A 17908-nucleotide genomic window follows, 5' to 3' on the forward strand; every position below is an offset into this window, starting at 1 on the left:
GCAGAAAACTGCCCAAACAATCTTACAAAAAATTCGTAAACTCAGAAAAAAAAATCACTGCAGCCCCCTAATAGAGATCAGTGGTTATGCATTGCATCTGGAATGTGTGAATTTAGCAATGTCAGACCAACTAGCCCAGCTTGCCATGCTTATTGAAGTTACTAGAATAAGAATCGTGTGCAAAATTTCAACCACAGTTATGCATTGCCTCTGAGGTGCGTGAATTGGTGCTACAACACTAGTCTGGAATAAAAATTGTGCCCGAAATTTTAGCAGCAGAATAACTTCTCAGGAAGTTGTATATTTAAAACCTGCAGCATTTAAAGAACCACTTGAGACTGTGATGCTTAGTGCACCGTGGCTTGCTGCTGACTGCTGACTCACCGTTTCTGACGCGCTTGAAATAATTCATTTTTATTTAGCTTTCTTTTCTCACTTCCCCTGGTGAATTCTACAACCCACATCTGTAGCAGTGGGCTACTAAAAAAATTTGCCTCCTTTATTGCTACTATGTTTTGAGTGCAAACTGCTTGCTTTGATTTGAAAATATTTGCTTCCTTTCAAAATTATTTGAACTGAATTGATAATTGCTTCATGTTTGCTTTGGATGGATGATTTACTATTCGCATATGCTGACTCTTTTATCATGTATAGTTTTCAGAAAGCATGTGTGCACCAGCATGGCAACAAGGGAAAGAAAACAGGCTCTCGATTTGCATATAAATAGGGCTTTCACTGGTGTACTTCTTTTTTATTTTGTATTCTGTGTTCTGCTGTTTTCTTGTTACGCTGAGCTTTTTCGAAACTGGAACCCATTATGAAAAAGTCCGGCACCATTGCACAGTGCAGAGCAAACACTAGTCGTGTGTTTTCGTGTCATTGCCTCAGTTGGTTAATAATTATAATAATAATAATAATAATAATAATAATTGATTGACAGGAAAGAAAAGGCGCAGTATCTGTCTTGTTCTGTGGACACCTGAACCGCGCTGTAAGGGAAGGAAGGAAGGTGAGAGTGAAAGTGGAGAGAGAGAAAGAGGAGCCGCAGTGCATGACAACTTCGTTTCGCCTCCATCAAAACACAGCCGCTGGTGGTCAGGATTGAGCCCGGGTACTCCGGCACAGTAGACGGGCATCTTACCACTGCACCACCATGGCGGGGGCAGCCTCGGTCTGTTTGTTCGCACTCTTCAGTTGTGCAGAGTGGTCATCTTGTCTAATTCACTGGAAGTTTCCTCTGCTTCCACAACCAAAACGAAGAATGCTCTGACTTATGCTGCGTTCTTTTCTTTTGTTGTTTCCCCCACAGGCGTACCGGGGCAGCTACGACCCAACCTCGGTGGTCAACTATTGCCAGCGCTTCTCGGACTTCCAGGCTGCTGCCAAGGTCTCCATGCTCGAGGGGCAGTTTGCCCAGGTGAGGGAGGTTTCTGATTGAGGCCAAGGTAGAGTGGGGAGCGTGAATCAGGACGCAGGCCTTTGTGATTGCTGATGTGTGCGAGTGGCGACAGGGCCCAGCAAACTTTAGAGCGTAGACAGATTCCCTGTTTGCACAAATGTAATGAGAGCTTTTTTTTTTTTTTCCTCGGAACATCAGTTTCAGTGCACACCTCCCATTATGTTTGGAACCAAAGCACAAATATAACTCAAATTTTTTTTTTTTTTCTTTTGGGGCTGACGATGGCTGGAGCAAGTTTCACCACCAGGACAGTAAGATGCTAGAAAAGGCCAGCTGCTCAACAGCTTGAAACTAGGGGTGCACAAATATTCAGAATTTTGAATACGAATTGAATACGCTTGTTCTTCGATTTTCATTCTTCATATTTCAAAAAATGGTATTTAGAATTTTTCAGTGTTCAAAAATTTCCAATTACATCGAAAGTTTTAGAGTTCACCGCAGTTTCACTTTACTGCATGCTTCACCACAATGCTTCAATGCGGGCTTCACCAGAATGCGCGTGGACTGTGCAGTGAGCCGTCCTGGAAACGCAACCGGCCCGCTTTGTGAATAGTAGGGCCTCCCTGACAGTGTGCGCAAATCAAAGTGTCACGCACTTCCCGCGGTCCTGTATTGAAGAAGATGAGGTTAGGCGAAATAAGCAGAAGAGGACGAGGAAGCTGGGTCTGTCCGCTCTGGTGTGCTAATCTCCAGCGCATCCTAACATCTGTGTAAATAAACCTCGTAACACAAAGCACTTCACACGAAACTGAGAAAAAAACATTGTTCCCACTTAGGTTTTGGGTGTTCATCAGATAAAATTACTGTCATGTCAACTGCTTTTGACCGCTTCTTCAGGCCCATTTGGTAATTAAAACTTTCGGTTAATTTGTAAAGTTTTCTTTTCTGCTCGTTTGAAGGTTGAAGTATCGAGAATTTACTGTATTTCTCAGCAGTATGATACCGGCACCTGGTGTGATGCAGGTCCATCCTATTAAAAAAACAAAAAAACTATATTCGAAATTCTGCATAAAATGCATGCTATATTTTTCTGTAGGGTACAAGCTTCTGTGCAATTCTAGTTTAATCTTATTTGCAAATGCCATGTGAATTTTGAAATAAACAAGAGGAACAGTGCTTGCTAATTTTTTTTTTTTTTTTCACTATCAGATATCCGATATTCGTCATCATTTTTGTCTATTTTTTTTGTTTGATTTGTATTCGAAAATTTCAATATGCGCACTCCCCTACTTGAAACACATAGCAATGATGGCACAACGGTGGTGATGGTGACTGCTGCTGCATAGGTGACTGCGTGCTTTAGTGTTTCGGATCTGTTGCCTCCATACCTTTGCATGCCTCCACTCTCGTTAGGATGCATTCACTTAATACATATTGTGAGATAAGGTTTAAAAGATGATGACTGTTGGGCTCAGATTTTATATTTTAATATTGGCATGTCCCGTAAATAGCTGTTGCTGTTCTTGCAGGCCCTTCAGTACCAGTTTCAGGCACTCATGTTTGACCCCAAGGTGACCAGAGAATTTTTGACTGGGTCTGCAGTAGAAGCCGTCACCTACTACCTGAGGTGAGGCTGGGATTAGGTTTTGGGGAACACAAGTACCTATTTATGTGTGCACATTCCTCAGCACCTTTGTTTGGTTGTATTTGCTTGTAACTTGTGTACCGTTCCTTTGGGACAAAAGCCGTATGCTGCAGTAACCTTTCACTTGTATTCATTTTCACTTGTATTCTTCTTTATTTTATCCGCATTTATTTGTTTTTAATGATTGAGCTTGTCGCTGGTTCTATTTTGATAACATTGGCCACACTTGTGGCTACAGTTTGAGGTGTTTGAGATGTTTTATCTACAAGTCTGCTTTCTTTTGTTTTTCAGCCTGATCGACAAGGAAAACAGTGAGGCCAACTGTGGCTTTTTTGAAAACGTGAGTTCTACACTTTGGCATTTGTTGTAAGTGACAAGGCACATAATTCTTTAAACGTGAGCTGCAGTGGCATAGCCAGAATGAAAAGATATTTTTGAGTACTGTTGCCATTTTCTGCTTCCTTTTCTGGAGCGAAATAGAGCTGTGAGTGGCAAGTAGTCCTATCTGTTTGTATGACTTCAGAATGGTTGAGTCTTTTGGGCTGTGCATTCTTTTTCCTCTCAAGTGTAGCACCCCTGCATGAAAACTGAAATATTCCTCCTTGAACTTCGGGCTCATTCGGTTCCGGGAATGTCATTGCGGTATTGTGGGGCATTATTTGAACTGTTGAAGGATGTACCGTAGTGGTGATGACTCATCTTTGTAGTGTCTGCTCAGGCTCCAGCTTGGGAGTGGTGCTGTTATGATTGCAATCTCCTATTTTGCGTACTGAAGCTGGATTAAAAAGGAATGTCAGCATGTGGTTTTTATTATTTGCTGGTAACTCTGATATCGCTGTCTTGCCAACTTGACCAGCTGGCATGTGTGCGTAAAAAATTGCCAATACATTCCGCTGCATATTCACACTTGTGGATTTTATTTTGCCATTTTTATTTACCACTGAATGATGCCCTGTTCTTTTTTACCCCTGGTGTCTCCCAGATGGTGAGCTTCTGGCAGGAGCAGGAGCTGCCCGTCAGTCCCCTGGAGAAGCTTTTCCAGGCCAACCTGTCAGACATCGGCTACTCGCTTGGCCTGGTCCTGTTCAGGTGAGGATTTGGAATGGGCGCGGCGTACAAGAGCACCGCCTCTGTTGGGCTTAGTTGCTGTGTTGTGAACTGCTGCTGGGATCCAATGTTTATGCCGACAACGCTCAGCTTTAAGGGCCTCTCACTGGTGTGTGTGCCCTTATGGATTGACAGTGTATATGTGGATACATGTCTTGGAATGTGTTAATGTGGTCCTTTCACCAGGCTGACCCCCGACAGCAGAGGGAGAGGGGGGTCAGCAGCTTTTCACCTATTCACACAACCCCAGATTGAAAGGTTACTGACCGGTCTAGTATTAGCTGCTATGAGTGCTTGGAAAGGCACGAGGTGCCCCACCTATTCATGTGTACACGGAAGGAGAATGTGTCTGCTGAGTGTGAGCCCTAGAATGGAGGTACACCTTTGTTTCATCCTGAGGAGGGCAACTTTGGCAAGTGCCTCACATAGCCCAGTGTGGCAGTGCGTTGGCTGTCAGAGCTAGGATGGTGGTACGAGGATCCATTGGACGTTGCACTGGAGAGAGTAAGGAGTGGTCTGCCTGCTCTGCATTGCATCGGCAGCAGCCATGCCGCAGCAGTGTTGTCACAGAACACGGGGCTATGCTTTGTGGTTCATGAGAATTCTGAAAGGTGCCAGGGGGTTTATAATGTGTATTTTGATGCTACTTGGAAAAAGGCCTTTTTGCTGCCTCGCCCCTTCCTCGATAGAAGGTCAACTCTCTGAAATTGACTTGAGTCTCCAGGAAATTCTGGTGGGGGTTAAAGCTGTCACTGTCAGCTTAGGGGGCAAGGGGGGGGGGCACAGAGCCCAATGCACTACAATGCCATGCAGAGTATGGGCATAGTGGTGGCGATTGACAGCAAGCCCATTGTCCTGGTCGCTTGAAATGATTTGACATATCCAGGGCTCTTCACTGTGTCCCAAGGATATTTGTCTGCCAACTGAAAGCTGGATTGATTTCTATGTGGCACCAGCAGCAGAGGGAATTTTAACTCTTGAAGAATTACAACATTATACAGTAATTAGTGGCATTGATCGAGCTCAACTTGCATGTGATGAACACAGTATAGAAGAGCTATTCTTACTTCAAGATGGTGCTTAATATTTTCTTTAAATCTTCATGGGTAACATATGTTAGTGGTGCAGCTCTGAATAAGCAGGAACCGCTGTTCGCATTTAATGAGATTTCATTTTAATCAAATCATGCTATACATGCTTCTCAGCATGTCATGAAAGGCTGCCATCACAGTTGACTGCGCAAAGGTGTCATATGCTGGCTACTACCACTTCAGGGCCACTCAGCTCACCTGAATTTGCCAAAATTATTGTAGCAAAGAGCAATTGACGACACCACAGGGTATGTACTTACCTTGCACACCTTGAGGCAGCAACTGGCTTCTTTCTTTGTGCCAAGTGAGCAGCTCTGCTCCAGACACAGGCTGCACAGTAAGGCCAAGCACACCAGAGATGACCCTCGCTTACCTTTTGAGCGCTTTTGCGAAGCTCTGCCCGGACGTCAGCTTCAGCGAAACTCCGAAGTGCACTGGTTTTCTCGCCCTGCTGCTGCAGGCTGTTGTAAAAAAACTGCACCAAGCTTGTGACAGAGGCCGATGTTTGTGGGTGATGGTGGGGGCACCTGGCCATGGCTTGGCATTCCGGCTGAAAGTAAACAAAATCCCATAAACCTTGCTATAGTATTTTGCAAGTGATATTAAACAAGTTATACTTTCTGTTTATTATAGTTTGCCATTTGAAACGTGGAAATTATTTTGACTGTCTACAAGCTTTAAAAAGTGGAAATTATCTGATGGTCTATCAGCAACCAAACTAAAAATAAATAAAAAGCAGTGTCTTCTAAGCTAGTTTGAGCTGAGTTCAGGCAGGCCAATCCAGAAATTCAATTTGTTCACGCTTATGCATGTTCGTGACGCAGGCAGCGGTAGCGGTGCTAGGATACTGGTTCTAGTACACTAGCGGCAGGTTGCTCTCCTGTTCATTCTGCTCGTCCTACTGGTGGCCACTTTCGTTATTTTAGCTTGGTACATACTATTCTGTAGCTACTCTAGCACTGACCTTCACCAGTTTTGCAGAATACTTACTGGACGGGCCAGCTTGCTGTTGTTTTTACGTGGTGAAACAGCACGCTTAAGCTTTGCACGACACCATCTCCGCTTGCGGGGCACACTGGAAAAGGAAAAAACAAAAGTAATTTGGCACAAACGGCAATTCATCAAAAGAAACGTCGTTTGTGGCAGTCAAGGTACGAATGTGGTAATTTGTGTCTCTGTGCCATGGCATTGTAGCTGCACGTCTGCGTGCATTTGTATGGCTGAGCGGCCTCGCAAAATTTAATAGAAAATGCCAGTGTGTTAAACCTGAAAACAGCTGTGCACTTATTTGTCTGATGTGCTTTGAGGGATCATTTGTTTATCAGTTATTATAGCGTGCTAGTCAGACGTGTTAGCCAAGCATGATCATATAGTATGAGGTACTGTACATATTGCCCAAATAAGTACATAAACATGTGCATGCCCTTGTATTAGTTCCTATGGACACATAAAAATGTCAGTACATATGACATGTGACATAAATATGCGCAGAAATGTATTGGCGAGCATGGTTATGAATGTACACGTATATACACTTAGAGAGCAAAAGGGCTGCTCTAGATTCCAGCATGAACACATTTCCTTCCATCCAGTTGAGCTCGGTGAAAGAGGACCTGTTGATGTACCATGTGTTTTTAGCTTTCTAAAGGAAGCAAATGTTTTAAACAAGCTGTAGAACAAGTGTACTGTACTCCATTAAACGCAAAATATAATTTTGTGCTTGGTGCATGATAGCCTGAGTTGGTTACTTAAAGCCAACAAAACACACGCTAAACATGCCTCAGACTTGTGTGAAAACTTCAACTTTCCTGAGATGTGAAAACTACGAATTTTCCTCATCGAAAGTTTGCTTCATTTAGGCGTCACCTTGCACATTCTTGCTGCACAGGGTTGTTGCTGACTTTTGGTAACTACAAAGGAAGGTTGTTGAGGTGCCCGGGCACTGTTCCTGGACACAGCTTCAGCTCATTACTATATTATTAACTTGTGTGTAATTTGCCAACTTGCTTTTAGGCATTTTTCATGACAGCAAGCTTGGTGCAAAGAGAAAGACCCAGCCCATGGTAACGGCCCAAGCAAAGCACGCTAACGATGTGCTGAAGAGGCCCTTAGCCTCCAATGTCTTGCTGTGACCTGTCGGCAGTAAAGAATGTAGCCACGTTCTAGTAAGCTTCATTGCCTGTGCTCCAGACAGAAACTACACTTTCCCTAGCTTCTTATCTCTTTTGAGACTGCATGTGAACCAAGCTTTGCGTTAGGACAAACTCATGACATTTGCTCGGGCCAATGAGATGCGAGGTTGTGGAAGTGTGTGATGTCCTTTGTGCAGCAATGAACGGGAGGTGGTGACCCATTTTGTGTCTCGGCTGTCGCCGGCCTTGTGCCTGTCGCTGGCGGGGGCCATGCGGGAACGAGTGCTGTCGGGACGCCCCCATGGGGAGCTCATTGGGGCCCTGCTCGAGCGCTCGGGCACCGCCGCCCTGGCCGCCCAGATCCGGCTGGTGGACGAGAGTGCCGGCTGGGAGCCCGCCGTGCCCCCACACCGCCTCTGGGAGCAGCTGGTGCGCAGCCTGGGACACGGCATGCGCCGGAAGTCAGCCCTCCGAGTGGGTACCCCTGCCATCGCTCCTGGTGCATATATGCTTGCAGACGGGATTTCAGGGACACCACAGGTTGAGCCTGTTTCATACTGTAAACTATTACGTCTCTATTCTTCTACCATTGCGATGGGCGGCCTTTTTGCCAAACTCACTGCTTTGGAGTTGGGTGGCTATTCAGCTTGACATAATCTTAGGTGTCGCCACCTTTCAAAACATTGTTTGCAAGGCACTTATATACTGCCGAGTTCTCCCCACATCACCTAAAGTTTGCTGCAAGTGGACTATAAAATTAACTTCCATGTGTACTTTCTGCAGCATGTGTGTGAGCCACCTTTGCTCTGTCCAAGTCCTCTTTGAGGTGTCACCTATTTTATTCTGGCTTCGAACTAGGGACACGCATATACTCAAAATTTCAAACAGTCTTCGAATAGTATTTGCTATTCGATCCGCACCACACTTTCACTCTGCCAACCATTCGCAAATAGTTCAAATAGTGGGAGCGCAGTTCATGAAGTGAAACCTCTCAACATTTACAAATGACTTGTTCTTTCTTCTGAGAAGCAACTGCCAGCATGCAGGAAGAGCCCTCGTGGTAAAATGATATGATTGGAAGACCGGGGCCTATAGAACTTCACCGCAAGGCGTTGAGGAAGGCAAAAGATGGCAGGAGTTGTTAGGAGAAGAGCAAACTGAAGATTTATTTAACATATTGTTACGGGGATGTACTTAATGTAACAGCACTGCGATGGGCTGAACTCGACGCTGAGACTTCAGTAGCCGTGCAGTGTCCACTCTGTCACCGTCGTCCTTACAATGCAAACTTTGCAAGCACGTGAAAGGGAGCGAGTATGTTGACAGCTGCCACGGGTTGGAAGTGCAGCAACGCATGTCGTGTCAGTGTGTCTAGTCTTCTTGACAGTTGGCCATAAATCTGACTATCACCGATAATCTTGTTTTAGATCTCCACGCACACATGCACAATAGCCAGAACTGCCAGAACATGCAGCCAGATAAACGGGCTCTTTCCTGAACTTTTATGAACTGGAACCATACAAGTTCTGCGCATTTTTGAAATGAATGGCGTCGTGTAAAGGGCACCATGTTGCACCACTGAAGCAAATAAAGGAGCACAGTACCGCAAATAACCTGTTCATGTAGCACATGCAAATTAAATGGACGTCGAAGACCGGCTGTCCTTTTAGTCCGTGTAAAAATGACCCCGCATGCTCCCCAATTGCATACCACCTTTCCATCGTTTCCATTGTCCTGTATAACTGCCCAAGCGTAGCCAGCACGAAATCATCCTGACAAGTCTGGGCTAGAAATCCTGTTGGTTAGGGCACTCAAATGGCTGTTTCACTAACCCTATGGTAGAAAGAAGCTATTTATGCTTAGATTGCATTCTTTTCCGCATTATCACAGACTGTATTTAAAGACAGTGAATGTATCAGTCTACGCTGCCAGTTGTGGAACAATCACTTAGAGAGCTGTTAGCTGTGAAATTCTTGAGAGCGCGTGAGGGCAGTGAGTCTTCACCTTTTTTTTTTTTTGGTTGGCCCAGTTCTAGGGCTCTTGGGTGGAGATGCTGACTTCTTTGTGTGTGTTCGTAGTTAGTTGCTGCCTGTTCATGGCAGATTAATGGCCTAGGGCCTTGATGTTCACTGCTGCAGCTCTCGCGTTTGTGGGGTGTGGTGTCGCAGAGATTGGGACCTAGTATGCGATCTGTTTGCATAGCTGCTCAAATGGGGACTACATACATTTTCGAAATGGTTGTATGCATTTTATACAAACATATACATACAGGGCTGCTGTATTCGATCAACAGTACCTTTATGAACTCATGGCTGAATACAAGCAATCCTAGCACAGGTGCTTGATATTCCCAGAAGAGAAATGCTTGGAAAATTCACCATATCTGACCTCTGACACTGGACGGTTCTGGTGTGAGGACTTTTGTGGTGTGGCATGCTGTTCGATTGAGCGTCAAGAGGTATCCTAGTTATGTTTTGAAAATGACGGTGTTGTCAGCGAGGCCGATACATATGTGCAGGAAGTGACTGGTGGCACGCAGTGACCTCTTCCCTCACTTTGCAGTGGGAGCTTTAGCAAAAAAGGACTGTTAAATGCACCTTAAATGTTGTAGAAAGTGGCATGACTGGAGTTTTTATTTATTTATTTACAGTACCCTTAGGGTAAAAATGTATTATAGAGGGGAGAAGCGAACATAAGACTTTGGAAAAAGAACAAATTTGAAAGGCATAGTAATAATGCCAGGAGTACACTTTGAAAGATGGGTTGGGGAATGTACGAAACTAAAGAAAACATGAAACATTGTATACAGTCATTTATGGAAAGAAAACGCCGAGTTTGAATTGGGAATTGTGGGTAATTGTGTCAATACTGTTGCAGATTTGTGGAGATTGGCGGAGAGGGCCACATTTTCTTCCTTATTGGTGACCACGATTGGTGCTTCTCTGTGCAGCTGTCGGCCCCCGAGGTGGAGCGGCTGACGCAGGCACTCCTCACCGAGAAATCGACTGGTGGCTGCTCCCCGACTGACAAGCTGGCCGGCAACGCGCTGGTCTTCTCCTGCGGCCACAACATGACGGCCTCGGCCTTCCATGATACGGCCGTGCCCGAGATGGAGGACTCGCTGCACAGGCGGCTACAGCGGCCCCTTCCGTTGACAGCCAAGCTGCTGGCACGTGGTTATGCCATGCCGGGCGTCATCCCGTTCGCGTGCCCGCGCTGTGTCGTCAGTGAGATACGTGCCAACTGGTGACCCCTTTGCGAGCTGCAATGTTTTCCCGAAACCTGTCAATATTGTGCAATAACGTGGTGGCCAAGGCACGCTCGAGGCTGTTAATAGCTTTGAGGGTGCTATACACTTTGAGGTAGTAAGTGTGTTTGGTGGGACCATCTGGCAAAAACTTTACGCGCATGCACACACACATTCCCCGTTCTTGACCGAATTGGGGTTGGTGAAGAGAAGGCTGATTGTGCCCGCACGAGATGCGAGCTCACATGCTGAAGGAATTGTGTCTACCACGTAGGTGTGCTGACAACCACCCCATTCCTAGTCCTATGTTCTTGAATGACAGGGCCCGCACATCCTCTGCAAGCGTGGAGTGTTATTTTACAGTGTCTGAGTACAGCATTCAAGCAGAGGATGATGTAGATGCAGGTGAGGGGCCAGCATAATCATAGAGGCAAAAGTGGGAAATCTGTTGGGCTGACTAGTGCCTGTCCTGCAGTGGCCAGGCTGACATTGTTGGGGTTACACGGTTCAAACGAGAATTGAGGAGGCTTGGCTTAAATGATGGAACTCATTGGGTTACATAGTGACAGGTCAACTCACTTTCCCTGTCAGCATTGTTAGTATTCACCAGAGTAGCCTCAGCTTTTTTTCGTGTAGGGAGATTCAATTCTGATAGAATGTTGTAATTGTCAAGGTGGGCCTGGAAGAATAGGGACAGAAAGAAATACGGCTGGAAGCAGTGGAGTCAGGCTCCACTCGCCACAATTCATGAATGCCTAGCATTTGTAGGGCCAACTTTAGTATTTTAAAAATACAACTGTTGTGATGGGCGGCCTGCATTAAGGGACACAAAAAAATTAAAAAATTAAGGGACACTTAAGCTCCGCATTTATGGCTGTGATGCGACAGCATCGACTCCCATTTGCCAGCTCCCCTTGTGGATCCTCTTTGACATAGTACATGCGCTTCGTTACTCGCATATCACCAATATTTTAATTTTGGCCTGTATTATACCACACATACTCATTTGCATGCACTCTCATAAGATGCCACATTATGTGAAAGATCACTCTAGATAGGCACAAGCCCCACTTTAACTAAACCGTATAAGCATGTCTGTGTGGCCCAGGGGCAGTGTTTCTAAATAGGCATCCAAGGGTCCTTCCATCTTAAATGCAAGGTACACGGTGGCAGCTCTTGCAAAATGGCCATGTGATGTGGTCTCATGACACCACACAACCCGACAACTAGTCAGTGCCTGCAGCCACGTTATTGGCCAACCTGTCAGAGCCATGCCCGCTCACAACTCCGACAACATCGAATATTCTGGCTAATGGAGCCTTTGACGATATCATACGTTAGAATGCAAGGAATAAGTGCCCGGTGCCCTGGAGTAATGTTATGAACATGATGTGGACGCAGGACTTGTGAGCTCAAGTGAACGCTTGAAGGAGATGTGTTCTTGTTGATAGATCCTTCATGTAGATTTACATTAGGTTGAGGTGCCAGAGGCTCACGAGAGTTTTCGAAGTGCGTGTGTTTCTTCTTCCTTGCTTGAAGTATGTGGACAACCAAGGATATCCGTGCAGCTGTATATTCAGATAGCTTTTGTGATGGAAAACAAGACTGCCACTGATGCTGGTGGTTAGATGGCTGTCCAAAATCTTGGTGGTAGAATGGATCCACGGAGTGTTTGAGCTTGGCATGCCTCACAGGGCTCCCAAGCATTCTGTGGATTAGCGGTGGTCATCCCGCTATAGTAAACTTTTGTATTGTAAATACACCGGTATGGTGAAACTGTTTTCATTTTCTCCAATTTTTTTATATTGACTATTTATTTTATTATTTGTATAAATGCTCTTTTTTATTTTGCTAGAGCCCTTTTTTTTTTTTTTTTCATTCTAGTAAAAAATAAATTGGTCATAGTAAAGAGCGTTGCATACATAGCAACACACTTCCTTTCAAATGATAACATCACAGCATATGTGCAATTTAGGAGATCTCGGAGCAATAGACATCCAAAATGCAAAATTTAGTTACAAAGGGATGCTGATGGTGATTAAATGACATCATTTGAGATGGCTTAGCCACCAGACTCTGGAGCTGCCAAGAGAAGTCAGCTATTGGAAGACCTTCGGCTCGTGAGGCAAAGTGCGCAGTGCATGCATAGAATAAAAAGCTGCCCGTAGTTGTGCAAAGCCAGTCGCACAAGCTGTTGCGAGAGGGAAGGAAGTAATTGGGGAGAAAAAAGAAAGCATGAATGCATTTTTCAGCGTAAAGTGTGAAGGAGTGGTGGCTGTATGTACAGCAGCACTGCTTGGGTGGCAGCAAGTTTGCCTCGCTCACTTGTGTCGCACGCATTTCTCTACAATATTGCTTTTTAAGTGACACTGTAACTAGGCCGGATGGCTCCTATGTTTTCGCTTTCATATATGGACTCTGAACTACTCGCTTGTATTATATTCGTGCAGATAAGTTACTTAATATAGAGACAGACGAAATGTAGAATGTGATAATTGAAAATAAGTCATTAGCATATAACAGGAATAGTTTCTGAACTAACACATTGTGTGGTTAGTAAGTAGCTAACTTACAGGACAAGGGATGTGGTAAAGGTTTTTGCTGGTTCAAACGACTATACCATTGGGTGGTCTACTGTAACAGTTTTGCACAGCTGCTTGTGCTCTTGTGAGAGCGGTTGCTTTGAAAAGTTTTATATAGTATACAATATGTGATTCCTGACTAGGGTTGTGCAGACACTTCTCTTGACTACTCAGCTAACCACAGTTGGTTACAACTCAGGCATGCCCTCCTCCAACCAGTTTTCTTGATGTCGTGAAAATCCCCATAGCGTGGAATCACTGGGGAATGGCAGGCGAAGTGGGATTAACCGGGACATCTTGACAGTTGATGTCATTGGCCTACTCTGAAACATATCTGCCACTGTGTTCTTGAGTAACGATACTGTACTTCACCTTGTGTCAGTATTCTTGTTCGGCAATAGACTGTGGTGATTGCTATTCCCTTCATATTCATTTCTTCATGCACGATGCTTTTATCTGGGGAACTGCAGGTATGGCACTGTTGTTCTATTTGAACCATTATCTTCATTTGTGTAACGTCTGTAAGGCACAGCAGAAAGGTAATTTTTATAAAAGCAAGTGTGTTTTTCCGAGTTAACGTGTGCGTACTGCACTGCCTTGAAGATGTTGCTTTTATGTACTAGATTAAGTGCAGTAAGCAGCACCACATTCGTGGCCCTTCATCTTTCTTTACATTGCATGAAAGTGCGAGGTGCAGTTAGGAGAAGGTCAGCTTCTGTACTCTTATGTATTCAGACAGCTTGAAGTGTCTACTTTTTAAGCTTTCTCTACCCGCATTTCTAGATGAATCCTTTAGGGCTGTAAAGTTACTTCTCACTGTTGACTGCACATGTATATGCCCTGCACACAGGACACGGGTACTCATCGTTGTGATATTGCGCTTTCATCGCAAAGACAGGGTAGTGGACACCAAAATGGAAATTGAACTGCACACATCTTTTAAGTGCATTACCCTTTTCCTCCAAGGAGCTGAAAAGAACTTGATGTAGTGAAAGGTCGTGTCTTCTGTCAGTGGAAGCCTGTTGTTGAAGTGACTTGGATACAGCGTCAGATGTGGAATACTTAATTTACCACAGAACTGCAAGGCTTCAATGGTGTTGTAGCAGTGACTTGAGTGAGTCTCACTAGGGTTTCACTTGTGCGAGTGAAACACTTGTTTACTTGCGTTGCAGTTGATGGAAAAGCTACATCCCACTAGCCCGCCATATGGGCTCGAACATTTCAATGTTTTTATAGCTTCACTTATGATCTCTCTGGTGTAGGTGATTGAGCGTGCATTCCAGAAAAGAAAGAAATATAATTGTGCACAGTATTTAGTTGAGCTGCACTGAGCATATGTCAATTAACTTTTGATTTGCACATGTCAACTGTGGCGGAAACACTTTACTCATGAATACCCTGTGTGCTTTGTTGTTGCGAGATATTGATGATCAGTTTTGATTTTGGAATGTTGCTCGAGCACAGGAGCGCTCTTTTTCATTTCCATTTTGGGTTTTAGTGCAAAGACTTTCTTTGGAATTGGTGTCTACATCATTTTGAGTTCCTACATTCCCTCTGCACTTGACAAATTGTCCAGGGCCCAGTGAAGGCAAAAGAGCAAGTAGTCATGTTCATGACGCGACGACATAGAACTCTCCCCTCCACATGTGCAAAGCTAGTTCAAAGCACTTCTTTTCCTTCTGTCTTATATTATTCCATGCAGATTGAAGCATGCTGAAGCAAAAATGAATATGTGATGGCAGTTCTGCCAATAATAAAGGCACAGGTAGAATTGAAATGTTGTATATTGATCACGGTTTGTTAATGCCACATATGGTCCACAAGTAAGAATAAAAACTTGCTGCAAAGCACTCTGTTGCGAGTATTGAGGCAGGGCTGACCACCTGGACACATTTACACTGTAGTGTTCTGCCATTGAAGGGTTCTTAAAGACAGTGTTTGAGGAAATTGTGAGACATGCGTGCAGTTGTTGAGAGAATTGCCATTGGACGGCTCAAGCAGTGCCGACAGCACTGGTGACATTTCGTTCTTCTTCTGTACAGCCCCATTATACTTTTCAAGGTGATAGCATTCACTCGTTCACTACTGCTGGTAGCTCTCACATGTTTGTCTGGCGGAAGTTAGTTTGAAAGCTGGACAAGCTGACTTGAATCTGCGAGACACTGGTAATCAACTTTGAGTGGAAGATGATAACCACTCTACGCTACCTGAATATGTGCGGCTCAGAGTTGGAGAGCAGAATGAAATCTGTGGCTGTCATTTCCTGCCTGCATGTGGCAACTGCTACCGCAGCTTAGTTATGTTTCTGCAACACAAGGCTGTTCCTTGAAGGAAAGCTTTATGAAGCTCTCAACGAAAACTGTGGAATGTATTGCATGTCCCGATGAAGAAAGTATGCACTCAGTTTCTGTGTTTCAAAGGTAATTGTACTTGTGTATCTTTCCACAGCTTACCCTTCGATTCCAAAGAAACAGGCTCTCTCTGCAGGCAGGCCTGTTTAAATATTTGGGTGATGCTCTTGTTCCACCGAGGAGAACCTTGCTAGAACAACTGCCGGCAGCGTTTAGATGGAGACTTATTTTTGGTGGTGCGGCTGCTACTGTCTTGTTTGTCTATCTCTGTACTCAACAATGCATTCCAGTTGAATGCACAAAAGTGTAAGAAGGTATGGGGAATGGGCCAAATGGAGAAGCAAAGAGGAATGCGGTATGTATCCAGTCTTTGAACCAGAGCATAAGTGCCTAATGTTTGGTTACACGGTTTTTTCTTGGTAATGATGCATAAGACAGCATGAAAAACCACATTGTATTTATCTATGACTGCTAAATAATGACAAAATTTTTTATCTGTTTAAGACTGGTTTCGATTTCAGCTGCTGAATGATAACTGTGATGTCAAAAATTTTACAGAGGTCATGCGACTGGTGAAGACTTCTTCATTTTGATTCACTAAATTTTAAAGCCAGTGCATGTCATGCGTGGAGTGCTCCATTCTGCTCATACCCACCTGCCATAACCCTCGAGCTGTGCAAGCTGAAATATACATTTTTCACCTGGCACATTCTAATTCACTTGACACACCCTTAATGGTGCCATAATGTCATCTGTGCTTAGGCTTCAGAGCTGTACGAAGGTAGCTCATCACAGGGAAGACGAGCAGAAGAATGGGAAAACAAGCCTCCTAAAGCATACTGAAACCGTGCAGTATATAAGGGTTCCACTTTGAGGAAGGTTTACTTATAATAGTTTGTATAACAGAAGGGAAACAAGAAGAAACTAAGAAAGAAGGAGGTGGGAAGGGCAAAAAAAGAGGTAAGGGGACCATGAAGAGTGTCTTGAAGGATTTGGTCTGTTAGACAGGAAAAGCAGGTCTTAATCTCCTTTGGTCACCGAGTACTTCTTTCAGTCTTCCCTATTTCCCTCCGAGTGGCACTCCTTGTTAGCCATGTAATTTGCTTTTTGAAGACAGGCCAGCTTGATTCCAATTCTTCGAGGAATTTGTTTTCTCGAAGAATAATTTTGTGGCCACAGAAGACAATGCCATGCTCACGCATTGCTTTGGTTTTCACATAGAATCAAACATGTCATATTTGTGTAGCTGTATTGTATTAATAAGACATGAACAACTATGAAACCCCGATAACATAAAATGTGGTAACATAAAGAGATGATAAAATAAAGACGGAAGCTATGATTTTCAATTACAAACTAAAACTAGTGCATGTTTAGTAAATTGCTATATTGTCAGAGAGTATCCTTGGAGCAGTGCCATCACCAATAACTGTGTATTAGTAAATTCACTGGCATTGAAAACATTTGTTTGTCCAAATTATTTTACTCCAGTAAAGTAATTGGACAAACCCTTTATAACGAGGTTTACTATATTTGGAGCCGCCTTCGTTCCTCGTGTAGCCAAATGGACATCTGACGTTGCAGCCATCATTCAGGTGTTGAAACTGAAGCAGACGAAAAAAGAAAATTTAATTATGCATTATTTAGCGCTTGTAGGCAGATATAACATGATCATCCATGTACAGCAATGTCTTAGCATCATCAACAAGAAAGCACGTAACTGAAATTTGGTGTCTGTACAAAAACCACAGATGTCGGTTCCTCAGGTGGCAGGCTGTACATACTGTTCCGGAGTCGTGTTTGTGGCAAAATGAGTTGAGATCTCATTTCATTCTATACTTAGACAAGCATTGAAGTAAAACAAAAGCTAGTTAACTTCGTTTAGTCAGTGTGAACTTGGCACGTTGCATCATAAAAGAGGTAATTGATTAAAGGCTAATAAAGGAGACTGCACCCTGAACATGCCGGGCTCAGCAGGTCTGGAGTTGGTTTGCTATTTGACTGTGTGGTGGCTAAGTGTTGAAAAAAATCTAGGTTTTCTGTGTACTGAGAAATGAGGCAAAATACATTCAATTATGCAACACAACTGTTTGGTTTGGTTTATTGTGTTTAACATCCCAAAGCAACTCAGGCTACGAGAGATGCTATAGTGGAAGACTCCGGAAATTTCGGCCACCTGGGGTACCTTAATGTGCACTGACATGTGCCTTGCCTTTCACTTCCATTGAAAAGCGGTCGCCACGGCTGGGATTCGATCCGGCGTCCTTGGGTACAGCAGTCGAGTGCCTTAACCACTGCGCCACTGCAGCGGGCGAGAACTCTGAGTAGCATTCTTGAAAGCATTCACACCATAG

At 44.2% G+C, this 17908-nt stretch overlaps 2 protein-coding genes across 2 annotated transcripts in view; one reads left to right on the forward strand and one right to left on the reverse strand.

The window, feature by feature from the left end:
- LOC146179782 (uncharacterized) overlaps window positions 1-17630 on the forward strand; it is an 80891-nt gene extending 63261 nt beyond the window's left edge. The window contains exons 27-32 of the mRNA XM_084579342.1: window positions 1310-1417; window positions 2929-3026; window positions 3336-3384; window positions 4027-4133; window positions 7572-7848; window positions 10325-17630. Coding sequence (XP_084435468.1) covers window positions 1310-1417; window positions 2929-3026; window positions 3336-3384; window positions 4027-4133; window positions 7572-7848; window positions 10325-10624 — 939 coding nt within the window. The 3' untranslated portion in view covers window positions 10625-17630. The remainder of the gene's footprint in view (window positions 1-1309; window positions 1418-2928; window positions 3027-3335; window positions 3385-4026; window positions 4134-7571; window positions 7849-10324) is intronic.
- LOC146179783 (ribitol-5-phosphate xylosyltransferase 1-like) overlaps window positions 17042-17908 on the reverse strand; it is a 28117-nt gene continuing 27250 nt past the window's right edge. The window contains exon 7 of the transcript XR_014700769.1: window positions 17042-17158. The gene's annotated coding sequence lies outside the window, so the exon portion shown is untranslated. The remainder of the gene's footprint in view (window positions 17159-17908) is intronic.

This window comes from Amblyomma maculatum, chromosome 9, assembly GCF_055883805.1.
Source record: "Amblyomma maculatum isolate TAMU_Amacu chromosome 9, ASM5588380v1, whole genome shotgun sequence".
Taxonomy (NCBI): domain Eukaryota; kingdom Metazoa; phylum Arthropoda; class Arachnida; order Ixodida; family Ixodidae; genus Amblyomma; species Amblyomma maculatum.